Below are 27,864 nucleotides of genomic sequence, written 5' to 3'. Positions count from 1 at the left end.
TGCGCAAACACAATGATTTTCTTGGATGATGTCTATAAATTAAGAAGAACATGGTCGAGTCCAAGACACATTCTGCTTGATTCGAATTCTCAATCAAATCCGAGAGGAGGGTTGTAGATAGTATCGAAGCATTTAACAAAATGAAACTTTATGAAGAATACTATAACATGTTCATTGCCGCAAGTGAATAAAACAATATGGCCAAAGCCTTATGACACTGGAAGAGATTCGTTTCCACTAAGAGAATCATTGACTGTCATGCTAGAAGAATAGAAAATGGCTTTGGACAAGGATATCTAGAGCCCCTACATCAAAACGTTGACAGGCTCAAAACTGCTTTCCTCATCGACAAAGGTTCTTATGATATAGTCCGCCTAGGACTAACAAGTCTATTTTCAGCTTGTTTATGGCAGAAGAACAGTTGATATCGACATATATATGGCCACGACTCAACTAGCACAAATGTCTCAATACACATTGGAGGTTGAAGACTTCAAGTTGGTAACTAAAGGTGGCTAGACTGCCAAGTCGATTCAATCTCTTGGCTCAGTCTGGGCATCGTGGGGGTGAAAGGAGATGGATGGATGAGGGATTCGCGGGTCTGGGGTGCAGGTGGCTACATATTCACAGCAATGTTAACCTCCCTCGAGGCCTGGAGAGACTCTATTTTCTTGAAACAATGACCAGTAGTAGCAGGAAGAGCTCAAGCCAAAGTACATATGCATGCTTTTGCATTATGCATTGCATGTTTCACAGCAACTTTAACCTCCCTCGAAGCTAAGAGAGACTCCGTTTTCTTGCAAGATGACGACATGGTAGGTAGGAACAGTCTAGACATTCACAGCAATTTTAATCACCCCTGAGACCTTAAAAGACTCCTCGTTTTTTCTTCTTCTTTCTTTGCAAGATGGCCAGTAACAGCAGGACTAAACAAAGAATGCTTTCCCCTGGCCTCTGCAATCCTTTCACAGCAATCTTAGTCCCCTCCATTGCCTCAAAAGACTCCATATTCTTGCAAGATGACCAGTAATGTTTCATCACGATGCTTCGCTGTTGTAATCCACACACACACAGCCTTGCATCCTATCCAACAGGTACACTTCACAGCAGTATAAACCATAAATTCGACCCCATGTTACCTGAGTGTAATGACAAAAAAACACTAGATGTCTTCTAATTGGGCAGCTCTCAAACCTGAAAAATGTTCCAGATCATGTAAAACCCACTCTACATTAATCACAACAATTCACACAAACCAGTCACAGTATTGAACAAATAAAGAAAAAAAATGTATATATTTCATAAATCGTAAAATTACAATCCAGTCGCTCAAGCCCCTTACGCCAGACATCCAAAGCCAAACATCACTAATTCAACTCAGTAACATACCCAATCTGCCTCCTCGTGTCCCCCGAACCAGCCAATCTCCCCGCCAACTTCTCCTGACTCTCAACCAGCCTCCTCTGCGCCTCCAACCTCCTCTGAATCCTTGACTCGGCCGACACCTCGATACGGTCAAGCTCCTCCCTCTCGCCAATACGCATCTCAATCAGCGCGCGCGCGTTACCCGCCCGCTCAGAGTTGAGCTTGTTCTCCCACTCGAGAGCCTTGCGCTGCCTAGCCTCCTCGGCCTCGAGATCAGAAGCAGCAAGGGCTCGCGAACTCGCCAGTGTAGCTTCCGTCACAGCCCTCTGCTCCGAAAGACGTCGCCTAAAGGCATCGTTCGCGAGACTCTCTTCGAGCTGGGCCTTGGAGCGAATAGTAGAGAGGTCCTCGGACTGCAGCCTTCTACGACGGGCATCTTCCATCTCTGCTTTCTGTGTATGTATCTGCTGCTCGACAGATGCGATCTCACGCTTCCTGGCTAGTGCGAGGGCAAAGTCCTGAGACTCTTCCACTAGCCGCTCCGAGCGAGCCTTTCGGATTCGCTCTCTCACTTCCAAATCTTCCGGCAATCCGACGGCTCCCTCAGGTTGGTTGCCTTCTTTAGCATAATACACGTCCGTCGCACGACTCGCGCGAAGAACAGAAAGGAGCTCGTCATGGGTATCGAGTGACGCCAAAACCCTGGTTATATACATTGTTGGCGAATAGACAAACATTTCGTCGGCGTACTGGTTGAACGGCTTGTTGATGTGTTTCCACATGCCGCTCTTCAGCAACGCTCGTGTCGTGGATACAGGATCGGTCGCGTCGAAGCAAAGGTATAATATAGACTTGCCGTCCAACTTGATGGTTAAATCGGACCCCGAATCTACAAGGAAAGTCATGACCTTTTGCATCTTTCGTTCTCGCTCAGGCGTCATCTGTCCAGTATCGGACCCGTGCAGACAAACTTCTCCGAGGGCGCTGCGACCGTTGTGGAGCGGGCTGGGGAAATCGGGATCGTGGCCTGCTTCCATCAGGACTTTGACTGCTGCAAGGTTGAGATCTCTAGCGGCGTTATGCAGTGAACCATCATCCTTTGACGGTTCCGCTGCAAGGAGACTGGACATCATTTGAATAGCGACGTCACCGCTGAGGTGAGTGACCATTGCCATTGGAGTTCTTCCAAGAAAGTCCATGGCATCAACGTCAGCTCCCTCCAGCAAAAGCAACTTGACAATATCTGAGCGACGTTCCCGAACAGCCAGCATCAGAGGGGTTGTCCCCGATAACTTGGTCCCAATGTTGACCTTGGCTACTCTGAATGTTAGCAAAATCTCAACTAATTACAAATGGATGATGTGTGATTCACTTACCTCCTCGCTCTAGCAAGATCTGAATCAGATTGGAACTGACTTTCTTTTGTGGCTGGGCAATGGCCCATGTGAGAAGCGTCATCTCTTCTTCTTCCTCAATCTCGGGATGCAGTTTGTAGAGCATGGACTGGTCATGATAATAACCAGCATCCAACAGAGTCGTCAAAATGGTCGAGGAGCGAGGATACTGTGAGATGGCTTTTCCCAGCACTGGCATGGAGCCAGCACGAGTCGCCATGACATCAACTCGGACGTCTCCCTCATGATAATCCGCAAACATCTGGAAAAGTTCCAAAACCACGTCCTGGGTGAGCGCAGTGTCGAATATACTGTGAAAGGCAAACGTGAGAGTTTCTGTGGATGGATGACAGGCGAGCAATCTGTGTGTCCATTCAATGTTTGCTTGTGATGCAGCCAATCGCAGAGGCTCTCCGTTCTGGTAGTCGACATTTGGACCATGCGCGGTGAGGACGTCGAAAAACACCTCGGCGAGTTCCATATTCTCGTCCGCATGCTTCATAATTTGGACGAGTGCCTCGCTAAGAGCGTCGCCCTTTGCACCCTTATCCAACAACATCCCCGCCGTCTCCAGACCAGATGGCGTGAACCAAGCCTCAAATTCATCAGCCTTGAATGAGTTATTAAATGCCATATTAATGTCCTGCTGGGGAATTTCAATGTCCAACAGGAGAGCCAGTGTCGAGGATAGCGACTTCTCAGCAGCATCGACCAAGGTCTTGCATCCGTTAGCCAAAGGTGAAGCGCCGTAATCCAGCAAGAGCTTCACCAGTCTTTCCTCTGAATCTTCTTCATTGACCGCGTCGTTCAATGTAATATGCAAGTCTTCCGCAACGGGCAGGCCCGCTTTCATAAGATCGCTAATTATGAGATATCGATCATCACGATTCAGGTTCCAGCAAGCTTTGAGCGCCCGAATCAACGTAGGAGGAGACACTTTCTTCTGCAAATCCATCGGTTTAGCTTGGTACAAAAGATCAAGGGCGGAGGTCTTTTACTCACCTGGCTATCGCCTTCATCCCAGACCCCAAGGAGGAGCTCTAGGTTTTTGATGAAGGCACTTCTTGTAGCCGCAACAACGGCCTCGCCATTGCTATAATTCGGATCCGCTCCGGCGACCAGCAGTACTCTCAAAATGGCCTGACCACCATCTCCATACCTTGCTGCTGATTCCAGCTGCGCATCCACAAGCTCTCCTCTAAGCCCCTTGCCCAGAAGCTGTTCAAAGATCATGGCTCGTTTGCTCAGGTCCCGGACTTCGGTGGCTGCTTGAAATCCTTCTTCTAGAGTGGTATTGTTCACCGTCATGTCTGTTCCTAGAAGAACCTTGAGTACTTCCACAGATCCCCCACGACATGCTTCTATAACTGCTTGGCCATTGTTTTGCGACATGCTTGCGCCATGAGACATGAGGATATCGCCAAGCTTGACATCGCCTTCACGGGCAGCGACTAGCAGAGCATTTGATGCCGCTGTCGGTGAAATTTCATAAGCCAATAAGCGTTGGCATAAGGCATTTCTAGTTGTGCGGTTCTTAATTTCCATCGCCTTAGTCAGCGCCGAGCTACGATTTCCAACTGAATGGTTAGAGCATTGTAGCAAAATGTCAGTTACGTCGGCAGATTCTCTTGATATGGCGAGAGACAAAGCTTCGCCATCTGAGGTATCAGCCTTGGTCGATAAAATCCGTATTAGGCCAAAGTCTTCGGGGTACGTCTTGATTGCATGTATCAATGCCCGGTTGACTTCTTGCGGTGATACTCCTGCTTCCACAAGCTTCGTGGTCAACGTCTGTCTATTCATAGGATCTTGCAGCCGCAAAGCGTGAGGAAGCGCGTAGCCCAAAGAAGCCTGGCTCAGGCGGCACTGGGGTCCGAATAACAGATCAACAATCTGTATTTTGCTTCCCCTTATTGCATGGCACAAAGAGGCGGCTTGGTACGCATTCGGGTCGGCCCCCGATTCTAGCAAAATTCTGAGCGTATTGAGTGGTGGCTGCGCTTGGCTGAGGTCTCGCGAGATGAACTGCACCTCTTGAGCAAGGATACTATCCAAATCCTCCTTTCGATCAGATTTTGGTAACAAGGTTCGTAGTTTCACAGTCTTTGCGTCGGATGGAGGTGTCGAGGCAAGGCTCTGTAGTGCTTTCGAAATCGCTTGACTCGTGGGCTTTCCTAGGCTAGTAACCAGTCCAAGGACTTTGGGGTCAGGATTAATCGTGGCTTTGGCCATAGCCGCACCGTCAAGCGCATTGACGTCTGCATTGCCATGTTGTAGCAACAGCTGAAGTAATGACATGTCGACAGGCTTCTCGCTTAGTGTTTCTGATAAAGCGGTTGCGACTTCAACCACGCCGGTGGCGGCACCCGCTTGGAACAGCAACGTCATGATATCGAATCTCGCTCTATGATCATCAACTCGCATAGCGTCGTGCGTTCTTGCTGCAGCCGTTTGTGGAGTCACCTTCTTCAATAAAGGAGCGAGTAGACCGACATCCTTTTGTGCAATGAGAGGAGCTAGCCCAGCGCCATTGTTGAAGTTTACGTCTGCATCCCTTTGTAGGAGCAGGTTGATGAGTGCCCTGTCTCTCTTGGAAACGTCCTCACCAATAGCATCCTGAAAGGCAGCATGTAAACTGGATGCAGGTACAGATTTCTTTATAAACAGCTCGACCATTTGATAACGATCTGCGCCAGACAACCTCATGACGAGAGGAAATACAGTTGTTAGTGTGTTAGCCGAAGGCCGTGCGGTCAAGAGCTTCCGAGTCAGCTCAATATTTGATTGCATAACAGCGGCGGAGAGGGCTCTTCCGTTTTGGTAATCAATTGATGCTACAGCATGGCGCCCACCATTCATGGGTTTGTTATGTCCGTTGGCTTGCGATGCTGAGAAGTAAGGGTTGAGAAGTAGCTCGACCGAATTTACATCACCAGCCTCGACAGCATCTACGAGGACATGACTGAGAGCATCACCGTTGGCTCCTTTCCGAAGCAAAAGGCTTAGCAAGGTGTAGCGGACTTCGGGGGCAGCTTGCTTTGGAATGGCCGAGACACAACTCGACGCAGCTGGTGGGCTGAGGGCTGTTCTGTCGTGAAGAAGTGAATTAACCAGGTCTAGCTGTCCGCGAGCAATAGCGCCTTTGAGCATCGAAGCATCGTTATACTCGATGGAAGCACCATACATAGCCAGCAGGTTAGCCATGTCGTAAAACTGGGTTTCGCAAGACAGCTCGAGCGCCTGGGATAGAAAGTCTCCTCCAGCACCGGCACAAAGCAAGAGCTCTGCCAGCTCTAGCTTGGAGTCTGGATTCATCGATGGATGTTCAAAGGCAGCTTGGAAGGCGTTGTCCAGCCCCGGTCGCTGTGGTGGCCTGTTTCCCATGATGACGGCGACCGCAATGTCCTTGCGTCCCAATTCGACCGCCTGCTTCAAGGCTTCGGCCTGCTTGTGATTTCCATCCGCTGTGGAGCGGCTAAGATAGAGAACGCTCTGCAGGTTGCCCGCCCTCGCGGCGTCAATCATGGCGTCCGAGATTAGGTCGTCAGGAGGTCGGCCCTCTGACTGAAGGACCAGGCTGACGATGGCCGACATTCCATGAAGCGAGCAGGCATGGCGAAAGGCGGTTTGTGCTTCGGTCAATCGCGAAGTGCTGGCGCCGTACCTCAGCAGATTCTCCACCATCTGCGCATTGCCGCTTCGGATGGCAATAGGAAGAGATGCGTCAAGGGCGAGAGTGTCAGCATGGGGAAGCAGGACCCGGACCATGTCCATGAGGTTTCTTTCCACGGCAGACCGCAGCAGCTGCGTGCGACCATCGAAGCTATCCAGGCTCTTCCTCCTGTTCAGGATACCACTCTTCTGCTGCTGGGCGCCGGACAGATCAACGCCGGCCGCCGTCAGCCTTGAGAGGAGAGCCTCGGCCACGCCCGGAGAGCCGGAGTTGGCGATCCACTGCCCCAAGACATCGACAATGTCCTTTGCGTCCAAGCCCTTGCCCTTCTTCAGGTTGCTCGAGGAGAATGCGCGACTCAGGCCGCTCTTGGGGCGCGTCTTTGCTGATTCAGCCGCCTGCTGCTGGATGAGACCATCGGCCACCTGGTCGTCTGCGGACGTGCGGAACGAGGGCGGGCGCATAGGCCGCGATAAGGGCGGAGGGATCTTGGGGAGCTCGATGCCCCATTGCTGCGACAATTGAACGATCCTGCGCTGGCGCTCGTCTGGGGTGAATGAAGGCATGATTTGTGCAGCTAATGAATGCTAGGCTTGTCTTGTGGCGCTGGCATTTGGTGGTGGGAAAACGGTCGAATCAGCAGCGGTCTCTTGTCGCAGCCGGGAATGCGCGATGCTCAATGGAGCAGGCAGCAGTTCCAGTTGGACATGAGAATGAAGCTTGATATTGGATCTGCTGTGTTGGTGTGAGATGCTTAATGCGAGATGTTGTATGTTGCAAAAGAAAAAGTAGAGCTCAGGTAAGATATTGGATGTATGTTCACGTTCGCCTGAAAAGGTGAGGTGCCTTTCGAAACGCCCAAGCCTCAGCTCTATTAAGAGCTACAGCACAGACGGGGTAGGGGACCTGTTCAGCCAAGTGGGGGCGGGCGCTTGCCGCTGGTAACAGCTAATAGGGCCTACTCGCTTAGTTTGGGGCGCCAAAAGAGGCAGCCCAGGCTACGACATAATAAGGAGGACAGCCTGTATATATGGAATTGAGCTGCAGCAGTAATTTGAGGATTGTTTATGGACGGCAGCAATCGGAAAAAAACAACAGGAAATGGGAGTTTATTGTATGGATAACAATGGAATTACACTAAAACAGCTTCGTCATATGGAAACTAGTAACTGGTACCTGTAACATCCTCATTGTTTGACAACGTTGAATCCTTCTATGCAGTGCTGCGTTTATTCTGTCTACCCCCTGGGCGCTTGCAACGGGCTGCATAGCCGTCAATCGGCACTGTATTTCTAGCGCCTGGCCCAAGCTCCACATCGCGCTATCAATGCCCGTTTAGGCCAGTTGGTGGCATCATGGCTCACAGTGTCGACGAATGGCCCAAAACGGTACAGCAATGACTTTGACGTGAGAAATAAGAATTGAACACGAGAGAGTTGATGAGATGCTAATGTCACTTGCATCATAACTTCAGTTGTTTCTTGTATACCTAATAACAGCAATTAACATCAAACAACTCAACCTTTATTTCTTCCACCCATGTACCTATTCATTCTCGCCAAGCAGCTCCCATCGTCCAATGTCCACAATCCTTCGTATTCACAGTTAGCTTCGCCCCCCCTGGCCTGTCACTCAGCCACACGCCTCCCTTTGCAGCAACTATTCGAATCATGCATCGAGCCTTGAAGCTAAAAGACTCGCGTCGCTCCCCTGCACCGCCTCAAACCGCCCTGGATTCGCTGTGGGAGGGTTGCGTGGCCATCCACTCTGAGCAACTGTCAAGACGTCAATTAGACTTTGAGCGGGCAACGGATGACGACTGCTTATATCAAACGTTTTAGACGCTAATTCTTTCTTTCTTTCTCCGTGTCCACTTCTTCTCTTTTTTATAAGCCCAATATAGTTGTGGGGGTACAAGTGTCATATAACGACAACTGTTTAGTTGTGTACATACATGTGTAAATGTCCTGGCTGCTAAGAACATGAAGAGGAACTGCCGTGTTCGCCATCCCACCACTATCCCGATGCACTCCATCCACCGACATGGCTTTCTTGTATGCATCCAAGCATTCGTGATGCAACATCTTGGCGATTCTATGCAACATATGCTCAATTAAATGTGCGTAGGTAGAGACGAAAATACAACAGGCAGTATCAAGTCACTTGGCGTTTAACCGTAGTCCTGATATAAGTGCCTGGACTATTTCGCCCAATCACAACTTCTCTCATGTCTCATGATAAAAAACCACAGACAACCACTCTTAGACTCTACTGTTGACCAGAGTCAGAGTTGTCATAATCCTGCTCTCATTACACCGGAAGACCTCTCTGTAAATTACCCCTCATTTTGCCGTCCTAAAGCAGAGGTAGGGAATCCTGATGCAAATTACATGCACCCGTCGAACCAACAACAGATTGGCATCAAACCCCGCAAGTCTTCATCATCCTTCGGCGCTACTTAATGTCCCCTGATGTCCTCCCACATCTTGTGTTTTGCCTCCAAACTCCAACTACCTACATGTACACAAGAGAAATGGACGCTTCAGTCATGCAACAGTCCACCGAGCCTCATCGCTCAGCATCGTTGGAGCTGCTGGCGCCCGAGATACTGCTGCAAATCGTCACTCAACTGCCCGGCCTCGACACGCTCTGGAATCTCATGAGAGCATCGCCCCAGACATGGCGCCTATTTGATCGATATGCTCTGGTTATCACCGAGGGCATTCTTTCTGGGCCCAATTCTGTACTGCCCTCGAGCATGTCGGAACTTGTAAGAGCAGTCATCCTCTTACGTTCTGGGGCTCTCCCATTTCGAGGCATGCGAGATGTCCAACTAGGCTTCATTCGATGCCAGTTCTGTCGTGTCGAGCATCCCTTATTACAGGTTTCAATCAGCCCAGAATTACTCGCGACTTCTAGCGTGCCAGTGGCAACCCTTCGATCAGTCGTTGCAACGGCATACCATCTCTCTTCTCTAGCACAGGCATGCTTGGAATCGTGCCTGGTGCGAATAAGAGACCCAAGCTTCAGACCGATGCACGCTTATGACCCGCCTGCTCAATACTTGGGACGCTACATACACAATGGCCAGGCAGACGAAGACGTCAAACCCGAGGATCGCATTTTTGTTGGCACCCCAGTGCAGGTGGTTGATGCAGGAGAGCCTAGCTGGATCGAAGAAATGCGAGCACTGCGCGCCATGTGGATTATACAGTTTGTCGGTGAATTGCAGCGCCTAGTTGGAGACAGATCGGGGACGATGGGCTGGTCAGAAGAAGACATAAAGAAGCTCAGCAACACGGATGCGGTCAACTTGGCGAATTGTATCGGCCGTCCAGCAGAAGAGTTGAACACTGCGATGCTATATTTGAAAACCCGCGGGGATGCCGTGAACAACATGTACTACCGACTACCCCGAGCGCCTTCAGCTACTACAAGTGCCAGGCGGACAATGATTTCTCCAAAGCTAAATAAAAATGCACTAATAGTGTATGGGTTTCGCCGTGATAACGAGATCCATGCATTGACAAAAGGTTCTCCTGTGCCTGAAGATGGTGAACCAGTGCTTAGCAGCCCCTGGCTATGGGGCCAAGCCGAGCACCACACACTCCAACCAAGTGCTGGTGCGGGCTTCTTCTTCAGACATCTGACAGCCGGCAGACTATTGATGGTCTCACCCCTCAAGGGAGTCAAGTTTGACTCGTTTCGTCCAATGGGCTTTGCCTTTTGGGATCGATGGAGGATGTATCTGCTAGGATTGTTGGGCTCAGAGTCACAAGAATGGACAGTCAATGGAAAGGAGTATTTACCCTACTTTTATTATTTCGCCTGGGAAAGCATTATGCCTCCTGAAGAGGTTGCCAGTGTAAAGGCTGCTATTAGGGAGAAAAGACAGCCTATAGCTCATCTAAATCCTATCGTTGCTTTACCCCAGGGGGAATAAACCATCACTCAACCACTTGCGACTCGCGTATCATGGCGCAGTGACGTAAAATCAAAGTATAATACTTGCCCCTTCAGCATCGCCAATACCGTCGTTTGGGATCGTGAAAGGAGTAGTGCCCGTAAATATGTCAACTCCATTAACCGTCTTTACTCCCAGTGCTCCTTTGTGAGTCATTAAAAGATACGTGGCCCCTGATCCGTTCGGACTGCCAAGTACAGCATAGAACCGCCTAGGGTTTTGAACAACGTCAAGAGTCAACCGGTTGTTCCAGACTCCAATGGGCGGGATTGTAGGGCTGTCGCTGTATTTTTCACGTAGGGCTTGAAATAGAAGACCTAGGCTGTCGTGGTTTACAACAGATGCCCTGAATATGTATTCAACGTTGCTCACGTCATTGAACTCCGCGTCGTTGCATTTTATAGCGCCGTCAACGGATAAAATACTGTCGGCAATAATGACACCACCTCTAGGAGAGAAGGAGCTGACAAAGTACGCCTCAGATAACTGCGAAAAGAAATATCACGTATATTAGTATATTCTATCATTCTTTCTTTTCGAGAACAGTATTTTCATTGCATCAAATTGCTTCACAAATGATGAAGTGGAAGGGGGATGGGGAGGGGGAGAAGGCGTACTGCGCTCCAGACAAGTTCACTATTGTCGTCATTGGGGTCAGATTGTATATTCAGACTCTCTCCGTGAAACCAAGTAATATGTGTCAATGTATTCACAGGGACATTGATGGATCCCAAAGGCGCGTTTAGTTTGGTTCCAATATAAGGTCCGCCTAGATCAAAATCGCTCCACCCTTCAATATATGCTTGTCCGGGCGTCTGCAAATATAATGGCGCTTCCAACGATGGAGGATCTCGCAGCGTCTTGGCCAACGAACAATGCAGTCCATTTCCCTTTGTAACAGCCTTTTCATAGGCAGCATCCCGCTTGGTGAGATTGCTAACCACGCTTTCATGGTCAACAGCCCGTGCCGAAAGCACTTGGGGTTTTAGACTTGATTCCAGTCTGTACGCTGGTATAACAAATAGCCATGCCATTCTTCCCAGGGCTGTGTCCTCCCGGGAGACCCTCAACAATGTCATTCATTAGGCTCCTAGATGTACTCCTGATCTTCTGTTTAGCCGCCAATGCTGTTGTATCCCCTACAGGCAATCCCTCTATTATGGTGGTTGGAGATTCTATTTCACAGGTGAGAATACAGACGAAGCATCATCAAACTTAATTCCTCAGTAACAACAATTATTGAAACATGCACAGGGCCGCAATGGAGACTTCACTTAGAGATACCGCCTCGGGGAGTGGTTCAATAGCAACCGCGTATCTGTCAACTTTGTAGGTCCATACACAGGAACTGTTCAACAGGTACTGCCCAACCTGCTACGCCCCCAGTACCGTATGGCCAAGACACCACACAAGAAGGTCCCGCGCCTGTCCGCCAGCTCGGTGGATACAATTCTGGAATTCCCTCTAATTCTGGTTTTCTCAACGGAGGGGATCGTCATTTTGCAGCCTGGGGACGCCAAATAGCTCAATATATGAGCCTCATTCAATCAATGGTCTCACAATATCAGCCAGACTATATTCTGTTGGAGCTTGGCTTCAACGATCTTGGCTGGTTTGTGAGTGATGCCCTTGGAACAATACAGAGCATGACGACCTTCATCCAGAATGCCCGCGCGGCCAAGTCGGATATTGCTTTTGCGGTTGCAACCGTTCCTCAAAGGCTTTTCATCGGTGGTCGTAATGATCTCATCACTAAGACTGATGATTACAATGCCCTCCTGCCCGCGCTGCTCCAAGATCTGTCGACAAGCGAATCGCCTATTCAACTAGGTAGTCCAATTTCGCGAAAACTACTCTTGTAAGTACACATACCTTTGACAGCTATTCAGTTCTCCGTGAGTCTGTTTTTAACACGGTAAAAGGCGAACCTGATGGTTGCCCTGCTGGATCTGATGGCTTGCACCCAAATGCTCTGGGAGAGTTTCAAATCGCAAAAGCATTTGCGAATGCCCTCTCTCAGGGATTCAATTGGCCCGGGAATGCCTTCATTATCAATGGAAGTATTCCTACCCGTGCTTGCAGTACACCTGCCAATGTGGTAGCCAAAGCAACTACTTGTGGAGTCACGGTGACATGGGATCCGGTATATGGTGCCTATGGATACATTGTGACGTCTGGGTTCAACGGGGCAGTCAGTTCCGTACTCAATGTAACCCAACCGACATACTCTACTACATGGACTGCTGCTGGCATCGAGTGGTTCTACCAAGTCCAGGCGTTTTGTTCAGATGTACGCTCGAGAATCAGCGGACAAGTCACAGCAACTGCAAATCCAACATGTGCCCCAGGCCCTTCCAACATCATTGTCAAATCCACAGCAGATGGTATTGACATGACTTGGGATGCTGTTGAAGGATATGACGTTGATATATACGGCGCTATATATTATGACCAGACGTCACAGGACTTTCTCGAGGACTATGGGTGGTCGGGCACCTCGGCAAGCTATCATGGGATGAGCCCTGGTGGCCGTGTCGAGGCTGCGGTTGAACCAAATCAACCCTACGTACTGGGTGGCTACACCTCGGACGTGCCCTGCATTGGGGTTACATTTCTCTTCCCAGGGGCATGGAACTATGAGTTTTGCGTAGTTGCGTACAACGGAAACTCGTCGTCTCCAATGTCAGAGTGTGTTCAGGGTCCCAAAGACATCACCGAAGTCAGCGACTGTCCAGTATTGGTCGTGCCAACTCCGGATCCATATTCAACTCCAACAGTGACTTGGTCGATTCCTGGAGCATCAGGTACTGCATCCGGCAAGCCACCTGGCAGCAGCAGCAGCAGCGGTGTCGTTGTGTACATTGATCCGACAATATGGAACTCTCCAACGCCGACGGCGGCCTGTGAACCCCCTTGTACTCTCGTCTTGCCGCCGTGGACACTCTCTTCAATGACGACAATTACCATTCCAGTCGTCACAGAGACCATCGAAGAGACTTGGCCAAAGACCACAACCGGTGTTGTTACATATCTCACAACTACCATTACGGTGTTCATCACGCTTCCACTAATCACGACATCAGTAATTGACGTGTCCAATATTATCCTTACCACGTCTACTTCGGAAATCGTTCCCGTGAGAAGCAGTATCGTCGTACCTCCTGTTGTTATTACGGAGCCCACTCATGGCATCACCTACACATACAAACTAGGCCCCTTCCCGACTGGTATCGACATTGGTCCCCCTCCCCCAGGCCACCCAGGAAACATTCACATCTCGGCTGGAATCCCAGGACCTATCTGTCTTCTTGGTTGTGGTCACATCTGTCTCTTTAACTGCGGCGGCGGTTCAAGTGGTGGCGGTGGTGGAGATGGATCACACGGATGCATCGACCCTGGATGTGGTCCAGGGTCAGAAGACGACTATGTTGGTGAGGCATGCGAAGACGAAGAGAGTTCAAAAACTACGACGACCTCCAAGACCTCGAAATCACCAACTGAAGACTGTGCTTCAGAGATAAATACAGAGTGTCACCAGGTCTGTACAACAAAGCCGTGCGCTACCGTCTGCAACACTTATCTCGGCTGTGACTGCACCACATCCTCAGCGACGGACTATTGGGTGTCGTGCCAGACACAATCATGCACTACTACTTCTTTGAATGTTATCACCGGCTGCTTTCTCACTGCAACCGCCACAACAACTGGGTCATATTGTCCGCTGGTCTCCATTGATCCTACCACTGATGATGAGGGCGACGATGTCAACTTGCTTGGTAACTAGAGACCTTCGTCTACTATCACATACTCTGAGAGTGTTGTTGTCCAGCAGACGCCATATCCCGTCGTCAGTGGCTACGTGACCGTTGCTCAGACCGCTTATCCCATTTCCAACGTCGAATCTATCTTCACGACCTCCCTAGACGGAGCCCAGGCTGTCATTTATCCCTCATTTGTAGGAGTCACAGTCTCCGTCACGTTAACACAGTTTGTTCTCTCTACCTTCAGCAATCCTCCCGCCACTACCACGTGGTCGCCTTCCAAAACATCGTCAACCCCAACGTCAACGTCATCCACACCGTACCCAACCCACACAAAAATTAACGAGGGCGATGCTTACTGCTTCGAAGGACTTGACGGCTACGTATCTTTCTCTCTGGGCGAGGCACAGACCGCGTTTGAGTCTTTTTGCTCAGCTAGCTATACTCTAGAACCAGGCGACTCGTATGGTTACGTAACCGAATATGACGGATTCGATTACAACGTCGTGGTGTCGGCCGGATGGGCTCCGGATCAAACCAAGTGTGGCGATGAGCAGCCTTTCCCTTTCGCCGACGACGAGCTGAATTCCGGACTTTGCCTAAATGCTTGGAGTACCGATTTCTACTGTAAAAACGAAACCGGTACGCAGACGACAAGTTATGGAGGTGCCTATGTCCTCCAACCTCCAAACACCGGGGGCTGCATTCTCCTCTCTTTGTATGCCTACTCTAAGGCGGAACAACCCTTGATCTCAAAGCCATCGAAGCACCCATTCATTCCGCCGTTCTCGAATGTCACTCATATAGGGGACAAGTTTTCTTGGAAGCATGATAATAAGACCGGTGTTCGTCAAATATGGCCCTCTTCTAAGAGCAAATCGTCAAAGAATCGCGCCGAGCTTTTCAGTCAAGCAGAGATTAATCGACTTTTTGATGTTTCATCTAATGCAATGTAGATTCATATATGAACAACTAGATAAACCTCATTTCGAATAAATTTCTTCTATTAGAGTCAGGTTGACACAAAATGAAGCGCAATAGAAGTGAAACAATCTACATCCATACAAGCACATCACGTAAATGCCATCAAGTTGAGGTAGTAGCTTTTCAAAGAAATAAATAACCCGGCTAAAGATAGTAGCAATTTGGAGGAAATATTGCGTTTTCTGTATTCCACATTGTGTCCTTTGTACTAATGTATGCGCATGCATAGAAGCGTGTAAGTCCAAGCCCCTCTTACTAAGACTCGCGCTCATCTTACGTCGATATAGAGTCACCCTTGTCAGCATCGACATCATCGCAGCACAGCTTGCTAATATTGATAACGGGCATGTATCCGGTACTTGTAGTATTATGTGGTACACAACTATTATTGAACCAATCTCATCGTGCGCCATCAGATACTGTCAGAAAATAGCACTCTTTTCGATAGGAGCCATCATGTAATGCCAGTATTGAGTATAAAAAGATATAGGGGTTGTACCTCTTAATCGTGAATGACAGCAGTCACGACACCAGGCTGAATCTTTTCCAACTTCTCAAGGAGCTCCGTCCAGATCTGCTTCTGAAGCACCTGGCCCGCTTCATTGGTTGCCCACTCCGGAATATGATCCCTAAGCAAAAGCATCATCATTAGCCATGTTTACTCATCACATATGACAAGCTCTCATAAAGACATACTCTCGAATCTCACAAGAAGTGAGATACTTTCCATGACTTTCCTCACCGGCCGCGATACCGTGAATCAGCGTCCGACTGCCCATCTCAGCACTCCGTCCCATTATCAGCTTTGCGCACCACGCCTTGAAACGCGTAAAGAGACCCAGCTCATGGTTAAGCTCAGTCTTGCACAGCCCGGGATCAACGACATTCACAATGACACCGGTTTCGGAAACAGGCTTTTGAGAAGCCAACTCGCGCACGGCAAAATGCACAAACATCTTGGTCACTGGGTATCGATTGTCAAACAGGGGTTTCCACTTGGCCTTGTCGCTGAGGTCGTCGAGAATACCCGTCTTGGGGAGCTTTCTGACACTCTCGAAGGCGAAGAACCCGCCCATAGAGCCGACGACGACAATGCGAGGCTTGATGTCGTGCTTGCTCGCGCTGGCCTGAAGAATTGGGAGGGCTTCAAAGGTCAAGAGAAGGTTGGAAATGAAGTTGACAGTCATATGAGCTTCGCTGCCCTCCTCGACCTGCCACTCAGCGTGAGAGACGGCAGCGTTCAAAACGAGAGCATCGATACGGTCGATCGTCTCCAGTCTCTTGCCAAAAGCCTTGACGGAGTCGTATGAGGCCAGATCCAGCGCCCATACTTCAATGACATCCTTGCGGCCGGCTTCTTTCTCAATGGTCGTCTTTGTAAATTCGCCCTTCTCTTCGTTGCGCACGCCAATGACCACTTTGGCCGCTTCAAGTTGGACGAGGCGTTTGGCGACCTCATAGCCGAGGCCGCCAGTAGCGCCGGTCACGATGTAAGTCTTGCCCTTGACGTCTTCGGTCTCGAGGGCAACGGGCAGGTCCTTTCTTTGGTTGGAGAAGAAGTCTGCCATGCATTTGGTAGGGAAATCGGGATCAGGCATTTTGGAGGATGTAAATGACGATGCGCTAGAAGGATAGAAGCAGAGATGGAAGAGGATGAACACAGCAAAACTAGGACACTGTACCAGACGTGATGTAGACGGAGAAGATGGATTGGGGAAGAGAAGAAGATGGAGGGCAAAAGGACTCGAGACACGAGGATGTTCCTCTCCCCGGGGTCACAGGGCCGTCCTCGACAATTGCTCCGATATCAACGTCCTGCATGATCCAGCCGCCCTCGCCTCGTCAGGCATCTGCCAGCTTAGTCAATCGTGTCTCCTCGATATGACGACTGAGTAAAGCTGCCTTGTAAGTCAGTGGCCCGCTAGCAAGGGAGGATATGCAACCACGTCTGCCCTGCATTTCTCGTAAGCCGAGCCGAGCCAATCTGATCTGCCGTGCGACCTTTACTAGCCCCCGATTCGGCAGAGACGAGTAAGTGGACGTTTCCATTCTAGTAATCCATCTACCGTCGTACTGCTCGTATATACTACGTAGCTGAGTGCCGCCTAATTGATGTGCTTCACAACCCAGATAATATTGCAGATGAAACAATCATAGGATCACCTCAGGGCATTGGCCATGGCTCCCAAGGGCGCAAATCCATAGCCGCAGAATGCGTAATCATAAGTCACACCGCATAACTGAATCACTCCCATTGATCAGCCAAATCAGCATGAGACACGGAATCCAAGACATACAAGACGCCACACCGTAAATTTCCATCCCGACCTCTTTGCGCTCATCAGACTCGGCTTTTTCAGTTCCTAAAAGCCGAGACATTGATTTCCCCTAAGCTCCCGGACAGTAAAAAAGAGATCCGGCGTCAGAACGATGAAGAAGGGCAAGCGATTCAACCACACGCCCAGAGAAAATTCGTTGACGGACATGTAGGTACATTCAACAAATCGGCTCTTTCAAATATCAATCTGCTTTGTACCTACTAGGTGATATGTAAAGTACATAGTAGCAGAGATGGTCAGAGGAAAACTCCTTTTGTACCTCCCTCATCCCCTTGCAATACGATGCTACCTGTATTACATAGGTGCACCAAGGTATCTCGTATCCATCACGGCAGAGCAGCAGATCATACAATAAACCCCCGAAACTCTTCTCATAACGTTGATGCTGCCTCTCAAGGCCCTGAGGGGAGTTAAAATTGCTATGGACAGTAGCCAGTCTCAACTTTGTATTATCGAAGAGTGGGTTCGGCCTTTCCAGGTCCCGAGGGTGATAAAATTGCTGTGAAGGCGGGCACATTTTTGGCGACTTCAACGTGAAGACCACATGTAGCAATGCCTCATAAACTTTCACCAAAATTTGGTCTCTGAGTACCCAGACAGGACAAATTGCCATAGGATTCAAAATGTTTTTTTTTTTTTTTCACATCTTCTAGCCCCAGTGCGAGTCATTGCACTACATAAATACCAAGTACCAGAGCCATTTGTCTCACCAAAGTAGGAAAACTGAGGCTCCACGGCATCAACCCTCACCAAAGACTCGAAATGCATCAATCATCATCCAAAAGGTGAGTGTTTCAGCGTCCTGCACAGACATTATATCCATTCCACACATCACAGGCAAAAAGATCACTCCTCAGGCAAAGAATAATGCAAATCAAACATCTAAGTGGAAGATTATATGACAGATGCATAAACGTACAAAAAAGCAGGCAACAACACCTGTATGGCATACGACATAGAAAAAAATTGTAATAAGCCGCCAAACAAGCATTGCGCTCTTCATACAACACACACAATCCGGGCATGCAAAAAAAATATTGGATGTCAGGACCGGGCGTGATATGAGATTAATTTTTGCATCACGGATGCCATTCCCCTCCTTTCTCCTCCCAATAATCTTTTTTTTTTCTTCTTTAATTGTTCACTCGGTTTCAAAAAAAAAAACCCTCTCGGCCAGCATGCTAAAGAAAAAAAGAAATTTGCTCTAGTACCACTAAGACAGCTTCTTCTGCCAGCCAACCCAGCTACGAGAAACCACACGCCAGATCTTGACCTCTCCACTCCTCAGGTCGTCCAGCTTGTAGCTCTCCTGCTTCACCTTCTTGCCATCCCTGCCTTGCTCCCAGGCCCGGACCTTCTTCTTGGTGCCATCCCACTCGGCCACGATACCGACATGGTCCGGCTTGCCAACTTCGCTGGAATATTTGGCATGCATGGGTCCATGCTTGCCCTGGAACTTGGCGTTGCGAATGGTGATGATGTCGCCAGGACGAATGACATCGTGCTGCTGAGTGGAAGCATTAGCCATGTTGGCATAGACGAGGGCACCGTACGATCTAGTGCTAATAGGCAACAGGGCATCCTCTAGAGGTCGAATCATTTCCAAAACAAAGCTCTGCGCGGTGCCATCGCCGACAACCTGATCCTTCTTAGCAATGGCGGATGCGGAAATACGCCGCCCAAAGGTGTCATAAGCTTCCTCCATCTGGTCCTGTCGCATCGCCTTGGGGGGCGCCTCGTGTCGTTGCTCCAGCTCCACAGTTGTCGGGTCATTAGGGTCGTAGCGAGCCGTAAGAATGGTCTGCGAGTAATCCTGGAACAGGATAAAGGTTTCTCTGCTGATTATAACCTTTTCGCCTTGGTTTGTCGAAGTGGACTCATCGCACTCAAAGTGGATATCCTTCCGGCCTTGGAGAGCGGGAGGGACTTGGTTCGACTGCTTCCACCAGCCGCTCTGCACAGCCAGATCAATGTCTCCCGCGATGAAGCCAGAGTCCATCGACGGGCGGTGGTGATCAATCGATCTCCTGGGAGCACTAAGACTAGGCCTGGGCATATCCATGGATGACCGTCCACGCGAGCCTATTGCAGGCGGGGCTCTTCGATCAGGTGGCGACACGGCTCTAGAGTCTTCAAATGAAAGGGGAGTCGGCTCATCCTGTAGAATTGGAGAGTCTTGGGCGTCATCTGGTCTAGCATTTGAGATGAACAGAGCATCGTGGTTCTCATCTCCCGTGGGAGAAAGCAGCTTAGGGGGAGGAGCTGGAGGCGGCAAGATCGGAACAGACCGAGATAGATCCGTAGACCTTCTGTTCAACGGCGGAGATTGTGGCACGGGAGGAGGGGCCGCTCTCGGCGTCGAAGCAAAAGGAGGAGGGGGAGGCAACTCTGGAGGAGCATCGTTGAATGGTGATTGGAGACTGGTCTCCTCCATGCTAGACTCTTGATCATGCGCCGCCAAAGCATCCTTGTGAGGCACAGACGATGCAATGTCCGTATCGTAGTCGCCCTCGTACTCTGTGGCCTCTCCGATTTCCTCCCCTGCCTGCGCAGGTCTGGTCGGCGAGGCGACACCAAAGTCCACAGTTGATCGCCGGCTTGGGGCGGCGGGTGGTGGAGGCGGCGGTGGGCGAGATGTTACCACAGAGAGTATGGAAGCAGCCCCTGGAACGGGCGGTGGAGGTCTGCTAGCACGTTTGCTAGTCGGCGAAGTTGGCGAGAATGCTCCAGGGCGCGGGGGCGACTGAGGAGGTTCTGAGGGGTGAGGGGCAGGAGGCGGAGGGGGTGATCTCAGTACTGAGGCAGCGGCCTCGGCGTTCTCACGAGCCCCATTAGACAGTTCATCGTCAGATTCAGATCCCTCTGTAGCTGACTTGACAGCGGGGGGGGCTGAGGGCGGCGGTGGAGGGGATCGAGCTATTCATTGAACCAGTCAGCGCGTGAACAGACAGTTGGTTGCAAAGGTTCGCATTACCTCCAACAGGAGCTGGGGGAGGTGGCGGTCGAGCTTCGAGGTGTTAGTTCCCATCTAACTATTCAATGGTAACCATATCTATACGTACCCGCCAATGGAACAGGAGGAGCAGACAGGTCTTCCTGAGGAACAGGTGGTGGTGCCCTGTGCTCTGGGGCTATGGGAGTGTTAGTAGAGACAGAAGGAAAGGGTTGAAGACGCTAAATGCCAGTAGACTCGCCTTCTTCGGCTCGCACGGGGGCGGTAGCAAGAGGAGTGGCATCTTCCTCTTCTTCAGATTTCTGTTTTGGTTCAGCCTCTGGTTCATCAGCTTGAGCTGGCTCTTCGGCTGGCTTAACTGGAAGGCCTGGAAGGCCCATGCCCGGGAGTGCCATCATAGTGGGAACAGGGGGAGCATGCGGCGGCGGAGTCACATCCTCTTCCCGCGTGGTGGCAGATTTTGCCGGTGGCTTAGGTGCCTTCTTCATGGGCAGACCACCTCCCATCGGAGGAACCGGGGCGCCAAACATGCCATGGAAGCCCATGCCACCGCTCATCTTGGCCATTCGTGCTCGGAGTTCCTCTCTGCGCTTGACTTCAGGATCAACGTCTTCCTCCTCTTCCTCTTCCTCTGCCTCTCCTTCTTCCTCGACGGTCTCCTGAGTCTCCGGCTGTTCTACATCAGCAGCAGGAGCAGCGGATGAGGAGGTTGGCACTTTGGACAGTCGTTTTGATGTGTGGTCGTCAGCCTCCGCTTCGGCAGCTTCATCTCCGTTGGCAGCTTCCGCGGGCGATTCCGTAAGTTCAGGCTGGGGCCGCGGGGGTAGAGGAGCCGACTCAGGGGGAGCAGAATCCATCGAGGCTCTTGGGACAGGTTCGTCGGTGTCTTTTCGTTCGGGAACTTCGGCTCCCTCAGCAGCAGGTTCAGCGGCGGAAGCCTGAGAATCAACGCGCTTCTTAGGTGGCGGGGGCTTCTTGGGCTTCTCCTTCTTGGACAGTGCGTCAGCATGGCGCTGTGCCTGCTCCATCTGCTGCTTCTGGAGGAGAGCAATGCGCTCCTTTAAGCTGGTAGGCTTGGGCTGGTCTTCTTCGTCGCCCTCTTTCTGAATTTCAGAAGTAGCCAGTCCAGCTCTCTCGGCTTGTCCCTGAGTCTCGGCCACGCGCTCCTTGATCTCGGGATCTTCATCTCTTCGGTAAAGCTTGGCCGCGGGGGCCTCGCGAGGAGGAGGAACGAAGGCATTTCGACTAGGGGGCGGTGCCACAAACGGCTTCTTAATAAAGCCCGATGCGCCAGCGCCGCTGAGGCCGCTGGGTTTAAAGGGCGCAATCGGAGGTGCGGCCGACTTGTTAAACGCTGCAATGCGGTCTTTGAAAGAGCTAGGCTTTTCGGATACCGGCGGAGGCGCGGCCTTTGGCTTCGGAGCACTGGCGGCCGGACCAGCTGAGGCGGGGGAGTCGGCACGCTTGGGCGAAGATGGCAGAGGCACCGGAACTGGCGCAGGAGCCGCCGCGGGCGGGGGAGCCGGAGCCGGGACAGCAACAGGCACGGGAGCGGGAGCTGGAGCTGGAACGGGAGGAGCAGGAGCTGCGGCGGGAGGTTCTGCCGGCCTGCTCTGCTTGACGGGCTCGGCGAGTCTCTTTGGCGAGGGCTCTGAGGCCACGGGTCCCGGCGGGGGTGTCGATCGCGCAGCTGTGTCCTCGTAAGAAGGCTCCGGAGGGGGCGCAGGGGCAGCAGCGGGCGGTTCGGCTTCTTGCTTGTGCTTCCTCACGGGTCGCGGGGGCGCGACGGGCTCAAACTTCTCGACAAAGTTGCGAGGGAAGATGCCCGCCTTCTTGGCGCCGGCCTCGTCGACGTACTCGCCGCCGTACCAGTCGTCATCGTCCTCGTCCGTGACAGCAATGATCTGGCCGGCGGGGAAGTTGAGGTCGTCCTCGTGCGGCGACGAGTATTCGTAGAGCGCCTTGACGCGGAACAGGGCAGCCATTGCGGTGCGGTGTCTGGCGGCAATGCTGGACTCGGGGGCTCAGCAACGACCAACCCAGGCGTCTTTGCAGGAGGAGGTTGTCGTCGCCTGTGGGGCACTAGAGAGAAGCCGTCCCTTTGGTCAGCCGGTGAGTGGCTAAAACGTGGGGAGAAGCTTGGGCGAGGTGAGGGGGTTCGCGTACATACCTACAGTACAGTACAGGTTATGTAGGGAATTGCTGGTCTGGCCAAGCAAGCGACGGTTTCAGCCCAGACGCAGACGCAGACGGATGGAGGCAGAAGAAAAGATGGGCGATGGGAGGTCCGGTCTGGTCTGCACGAGGGTTTGAAGTACAAGTAGAGTAGAGGATGAAAAGGCTCAGAGGCTGTGAAACGCGGTGGATCTGCTGGAAGTGTCGACGTCAGCGCACCATGACAGGCTGCGACGAAGGCCTAGGCAATGACGAGAAGCACTAAGGTATAGTAGAGTCCGGGTAGTCGCAAGTAGCAGTACCTGGACTGGAGGAGGACGAGTGGCGGAGGGGCCAGACAATGGGCGAGCGTGAGTGAAAAGGGTCAATCGGGGGTTGTACTGTAGGTTGTCGCCTCAGGTACATGTACCGAGGATGTGCCGCATTCGTCACCGTTACAGCGGCTGCAGGTTGAGGGTTCCAGGCAGTTTTAATTCCATTCGATGGATCAATTTGGTTCGATCAATCAAATCTGATGCTACCGCAGCCCAGCCCAGGACTCGAACCCCGTATATGTACTATACCCGGCCGCGGTGCCTGGCCTTCCTTGCAAAACACGAAACATGCTAGGCCAGGCATGCGAGATCAGATTTCTATAATTACCTGCGCCATCAATGCAAGGGACTTGAAGCATCAGGTTTCGTTTCCAATTCTGAAATCCCCCCAAACCCCAACCCTGGCTGCCTACGAGTACCTAGTATCACAGTAGCCACGACCGCTAGCAGCATCGAGTCTGACAAAACAACCGACACAATTCCAAACCAAACCAACTTCTTCGGACCTCCGGCTCCAGCACCGTCGACACAGCCCTCGTGCCGCAACAATCGGGGCGCAACCCAACCCACGCGGCCAGTGGCACATGCTCAATCAATGCCTGAGGCCCTCAAATCCCCGTCCTGCCAAGGTGCTGCTGCTTCAAACCCGGGCACCCTTGCGCATCTTCAATTACTGCCTTATATACGAGTACTCGTACAACAACAAGCAACACCAAGGCCCTGTCACTTCTTCCAAAGTTGCGCCACCGGTTGCATGTTTCGCCCGCCCCGGCGCCACAAGCACAAACCCCTCCAGCTCTCCTGTAATATGTAGGTACAAGTACATGCGCATTTGATCTCCAGCTCTCGGGGCAACGCTCCATAGAAGCAAGGCACAGCGGCTTTTAGTGGGGTAGCAGCCCAACTTGCTTCACTACTGGTTAGTAATCGCCAGCGGTGCTTTGCTTTGCTTTGCTTTTTTTGCACATCCGCAAAGCTTCTAGACGCACCAACGAACAACAAACATCTTCAACAGCCCGACCGTAGACAAGTATCTCGACAGGCCAGGGCGCACAAGGCATCATAGGTGGGGGGGATTTGGAAGATTCCAAATATCTCATGGCCAGCAAGTCGAACCAGCCCAAGGGCATCCTGAAGGACTCTGTTGCGCTTCCCAACGAGCCCAAGCAGAGCGCGCGCGAAATCGCCATCCACCATGCCACGCTCCTGGAACACAGAAAGCAGCTTGAAAGCCAGATCCTCGACAGCTTAATCCTTTTATCAGAGTACCCTCTCGTCAGGGAAACCCCATACAACGCTTCAGATCCTGCACCGTCCGATGTCTCAGACTTCAAGGCCAACGTCCGGCTCTTCCAACCCTCCGACTACGATGACCTCATCGAGGAGCGCAACGTGAATGAACTGTGCGGCTACACGCTGTGCCCCAAACCAAGACGTCAAACCGGCTCGGGTGGGGAATGGAAGCTCACAAATAGCGGCGAAATCGTCAAGCGCAAGGAGCTGGAGAAGTGGTGCTCCCAGCAGTGTGCGCGCAGAGCCCTCTTTGTCAAGGTTCAGCTCAATGAGACGGCTGCTTGGGAGCGAGCTGGAATTCCCGACATCCAGATTGATCTCTTGGATGAAGACAAGTCAGCAGAAACGGAGGCAGATCGAACAGCCCGCAAGCTCGGCGAACTCAAGCTGGAAGACCAACGGCAGGCGGCTCGAGACTCGGCTGCCCTAGCAATGGAAAGAGGCGACAACAGGATCGGCTCTTCCTTGGACAAGGTCAAGGTTACGTTGAAGGAAAAGGACGTCAAGACGCCTGCTGAGATGGTTCCTCCGGCCGGAGCTGATAACTCAGAGGATCATTTACTCATTGACGGCTTTAAAGCAAAACTGCCCGAGAAGCAGACAAGGGAATCTGAAGTCTAAGGGCTTTGTGTGAAAAGTAACATCAAAAGCATAGAATATGGCGTTGGGCTGGCATTTGGTCATGGTCATGGTCATGCATGTATTGGAAAACAAAAAATACGTGGGTTCGGGCATATAATGATACCCATTGGTTAAATTGATTTGGTCGCATATCCTCGCCTATTTCAAAGTCACCGGTTAAGTGAGATTGAGCACCAGCGGAATAGCATATCCAGCTCAACGCAACCTTGCATGTTCAGTCACATTCACAGACAGGTGTGAAAGGAGAGGGACGGTTTTTGGCAATCAAGCGTCATCTCGAAATTAATCAGAGAATCGGCGACACCTTGTGGGGTAGAAGATCTTTCTTTTTTTCGAGATCTATGCACTCACTACCATCCTGAGACGCCAACCTGCAAAATGTTGCAAAACCAGAGACCCAATATTTTCCCACAAAAAAAACCTCTTTAGTCGCGGCGAGGGCGGTCGCCGAATCGTCGCTGGCCACGCTCGGGAGCCTGAGCCTGGGAGACGGGGATGACGTTGACGGGGATGGACTCGAACTATATATTGTATGCGGTCAGCTTCAAAATATATTTGTAGATTTCGCGGGTAGAGAAAAAAGAACGTACGCCAAGGTGCTTGAGCAGGTCCTTGGTCTCGTTGTCGACATCCAGCTGGCCAGCCTCGGAGAAGTCGAGAGCGGAAACCTCGGGGACGAACTGGTCCTTGCGCTCACGCTCCTCCTCCTGAAGCTTGAAGGAGATACCACGGACGGGTCCACGCTGAATACGCTTCATCAAGTGGGTGGTGTAACCGGCAATCTATAATTCCCAATTCCGCTGTTAGCCACAATGTTTTTTTTTTTTTCGCTTCTTCTCTCGCGGTTTCCAAGTCGGTGGTTTCTTCCGGCTCAGTGCATGGATGGTGCTGACCTTGTTGCGCAGGCGCTTGGAAGCAATGATGGCGATCTCATCGCAGATGCGCTTGTTGGTCTCGAAGTCGAGGGTCAGGCGGGGGTAGTACCGCTCAATGATGACCTTGGCGGACTTCTTGACAGTCTTGGTACGAACGCGACCCATTTTGGCGGTATTGAGGTGGTATGTGGATTAGTGAGTGAAGCGTTGCGAAATTCCCATCTACAGAAAACTTGGTGGTTTGGCTTAGCACTGGTGGGGGTGTGGGAGCCGAATTGATTAGGGCTCAAAAATCAGCACGTGTGGAATCATGTGATACAACTTCTAGTGATCTGAAACCAAAGATACTAACCGTTCAAGGCTAGCGTTATTTGCCAATTGGGCTATACTCATTTGGGTCTTTTGGAGATTCAAGTCTGGAAGCGTTCAAAGCTCATCAAAACATATACAGCTCATCTCTTATTGGTACTACTTTACATGAATGATACATAGGTAGAATTTGACAATGTTTCATAAAATTCAGTGCTCGGCAATTTTCAACGCAGCCCGTCTTTTGTCTGTCGGGCTTGTAATTGCCAAAACCGTTCACCCCCACCCAGCCCTCTCTTCTCATGACTTGTCAGAGCGCAATGACTCCTCCAAAATCTCATCAGCAACACGGTTTAAGCGGGCTTCGTTAGATACACGCGTAGATCGCTGGCCCTCATATCCGCCAGGAGCGCTGGTACTGCTGCTAGGGGCGCCGGTGGTGCTGGGGATATAGCTCTTGGTTGGGCCGTCATGATAGATCTCAGTGAGGCCTTTGCTCTCCCTCGCAACCACCTGAGCCTCTGGGCCCGTCTCTCGGAGCTGCAAGACGACCTTGCCGCTAGGATCAACATTGGCCGTCGTTGCCTCAACGTAGGCTTTGGCACCACCAAATGTGGTAGTGTCAAGATGCATAATGCCGTTGAGCATGGACTTGATGGGTGAGAATCTTGCGCGACCATATGTCCTCGGGTTGAACTCGTTGTCACCAGAGGGAGCATCGGCGACGAAACCTCCGACACCAAGCTTGGGAGACATGGGGCCAACCTTGGGATAGACCACTCGGGCCAATGCCGGCGTTCGCTTGCCCTGGGGGCCGTAGACGGGGTGGTTCTCCATGAATGAACCGGTTCGCAGGTAGCTGATACCAGCGGAGGGGTGGCTTGGGGGTGGGCCAGATTTGCCATACGGGCTATCGGGGGCAAGGCTGTCCCGATCGGACCAGAAGGTTTGAATGATTCCAACTGGCTGTCCCAGGGGAGCCAAGTCGAGGAACTTGGAGACGAGCGCATACAGCGTCACTCTGTCGTTGCGCAATGAGCGCAGGTAGTCTGTAAACTGCTCCTCTGAGATGTCTCGCGCCTCAACCTTGGCGGGAGCGGCTTTGCCGGTCTCCAACGCAGCCTTGTTCTGGCTCGTAGTGATGTCGTCCGCCAGCTTCTCCTTCAGGAGTGTTCGGAAGTGCGCCCGCTTAGGCCGGACTTTTTTGTTCAGGTACTCGATGAACTCTCCCTCAGTCATTCTAGCCAGCCAAGGGCCCTGGAACTTCCATCGTCGATCATCTCCCCGTCCGCGCTGGAAGTCTGTAAAGTCCATGTCCTCCTCAAACACCGATTTGTGCCATAGTTCTGTCCTTGGGGAAGAGTCGGACTTCTTGTCGGTATTAAAGGGCACGGACATGGCCACTCGCAGCTCTTGGAACTTCTCCAACGACAGAGAGTGGTCGGCGGCAGAAGCAAAGTTGGTGACGTTTTCAACGGTGTCGACCTGTTTGATTCGGATAAAGGGCGTAGATGTGGCCATGGTGGATTTCAGAGGAAACGGCCGCTTGAGTCCCCAGTCGCCCTTCTCTCGTGAGGCCAGGGGCGAGGTGATGGACTGATGCTGCGGATACGGTCTCGTCATTGTCGCAGACTTGTGATCCCCAATATGGAGGTTCGTTGACGGCGGTTCGGGAAGGGGCTTGGGAATTGAGAACATGCGGGATGTCCTCAATAGAGCCCCCCCGGGCGATACGGCTCGGCCCCCCATCGTGACTGTCGGGGCTCGTTGAGAAGCTCAAAGGCCTGAGGTCGATATAGGCCACTCATACGATGGCTTGAACG

The 27,864-nt window shown here is 51.5% G+C and overlaps 8 protein-coding genes across 8 annotated transcripts; 3 read left to right on the top strand and 5 right to left on the bottom strand.

The window, feature by feature from the left end:
• Window positions 1-1,367: 1,367 nt before the first annotated feature.
• On the bottom strand, window positions 1,368-6,998 carry Triagg1_5152 (uncharacterized protein; the record flags this gene model as incomplete). Its single annotated transcript, XM_062899635.1, has 3 exons — window positions 1,368-2,680; window positions 2,742-3,702; window positions 3,762-6,998. The coding sequence occupies 3 exons, from the start codon at window positions 6,996-6,998 to the stop codon at window positions 1,368-1,370; spliced, it is 5,511 nt and encodes a 1,836-aa protein (XP_062755977.1).
• A 1,895-nt stretch (window positions 6,999-8,893) lies between these two features.
• Triagg1_5151 (uncharacterized protein) lies at window positions 8,894-10,375 on the top strand (the record flags this gene model as incomplete). Its single annotated transcript, XM_062899634.1, has 1 exon — window positions 8,894-10,375. The coding sequence occupies one exon, from the start codon at window positions 8,894-8,896 to the stop codon at window positions 10,373-10,375; it is 1,482 nt and encodes a 493-aa protein (XP_062755976.1).
• Window positions 10,376-11,946: 1,571 nt separating this feature from the next.
• Window positions 11,947-15,113, top strand: Triagg1_5150 (CAZyme family CE3; the record flags this gene model as incomplete). The annotated part of the gene is made up of 3 exons (XM_062899633.1): window positions 11,947-12,226; window positions 12,286-13,934; window positions 14,181-15,113. 3 exons carry the CDS (start codon window positions 11,947-11,949, stop codon window positions 15,111-15,113), a joined length of 2,862 nt encoding a protein of 953 aa, XP_062755975.1.
• Window positions 15,114-15,643: 530 nt separating this feature from the next.
• Triagg1_5149 (uncharacterized protein) lies at window positions 15,644-16,739 on the bottom strand (the record flags this gene model as incomplete). Its single annotated transcript, XM_062899632.1, has 2 exons — window positions 15,644-15,770; window positions 15,838-16,739. The coding sequence occupies 2 exons, from the start codon at window positions 16,737-16,739 to the stop codon at window positions 15,644-15,646; spliced, it is 1,029 nt and encodes a 342-aa protein (XP_062755974.1).
• Window positions 16,740-18,693: 1,954 nt separating this feature from the next.
• Window positions 18,694-22,418, bottom strand: Triagg1_5148 (uncharacterized protein; the record flags this gene model as incomplete). Its single annotated transcript, XM_062899630.1, has 4 exons — window positions 18,694-20,396; window positions 20,455-20,487; window positions 20,543-20,598; window positions 20,671-22,418. 4 exons carry the CDS (start codon window positions 22,416-22,418, stop codon window positions 18,694-18,696), a joined length of 3,540 nt encoding a protein of 1,179 aa, XP_062755973.1.
• Window positions 22,419-24,020: 1,602 nt separating this feature from the next.
• On the top strand, window positions 24,021-24,836 carry Triagg1_5147 (uncharacterized protein; the record flags this gene model as incomplete). The annotated part of the gene is made up of 1 exon (XM_062899629.1): window positions 24,021-24,836. One exon carries the CDS (start codon window positions 24,021-24,023, stop codon window positions 24,834-24,836), a length of 816 nt encoding a protein of 271 aa, XP_062755972.1.
• A 446-nt stretch (window positions 24,837-25,282) lies between these two features.
• Triagg1_5146 (uncharacterized protein) lies at window positions 25,283-25,897 on the bottom strand (the record flags this gene model as incomplete). The annotated part of the gene is made up of 3 exons (XM_062899628.1): window positions 25,283-25,378; window positions 25,448-25,639; window positions 25,751-25,897. The coding sequence occupies 3 exons, from the start codon at window positions 25,895-25,897 to the stop codon at window positions 25,283-25,285; spliced, it is 435 nt and encodes a 144-aa protein (XP_062755971.1).
• Window positions 25,898-26,341: 444 nt separating this feature from the next.
• Triagg1_5145 (uncharacterized protein) lies at window positions 26,342-27,790 on the bottom strand (the record flags this gene model as incomplete). Its single annotated transcript, XM_062899627.1, has 1 exon — window positions 26,342-27,790. The coding sequence occupies one exon, from the start codon at window positions 27,788-27,790 to the stop codon at window positions 26,342-26,344; it is 1,449 nt and encodes a 482-aa protein (XP_062755970.1).
• Between the last annotated feature and the right edge of the window lie 74 nt (window positions 27,791-27,864).

This window comes from Trichoderma aggressivum (genome assembly GCF_033847375.1).
Source record: "Trichoderma aggressivum f. europaeum strain CBS 100526 chromosome Unknown scaffold_017, whole genome shotgun sequence".
Classification (NCBI taxonomy): Eukaryota; Fungi; Ascomycota; class Sordariomycetes; order Hypocreales; family Hypocreaceae; genus Trichoderma; species Trichoderma aggressivum.
This window is presented reverse-complemented; position numbering and strand designations above follow the sequence as displayed.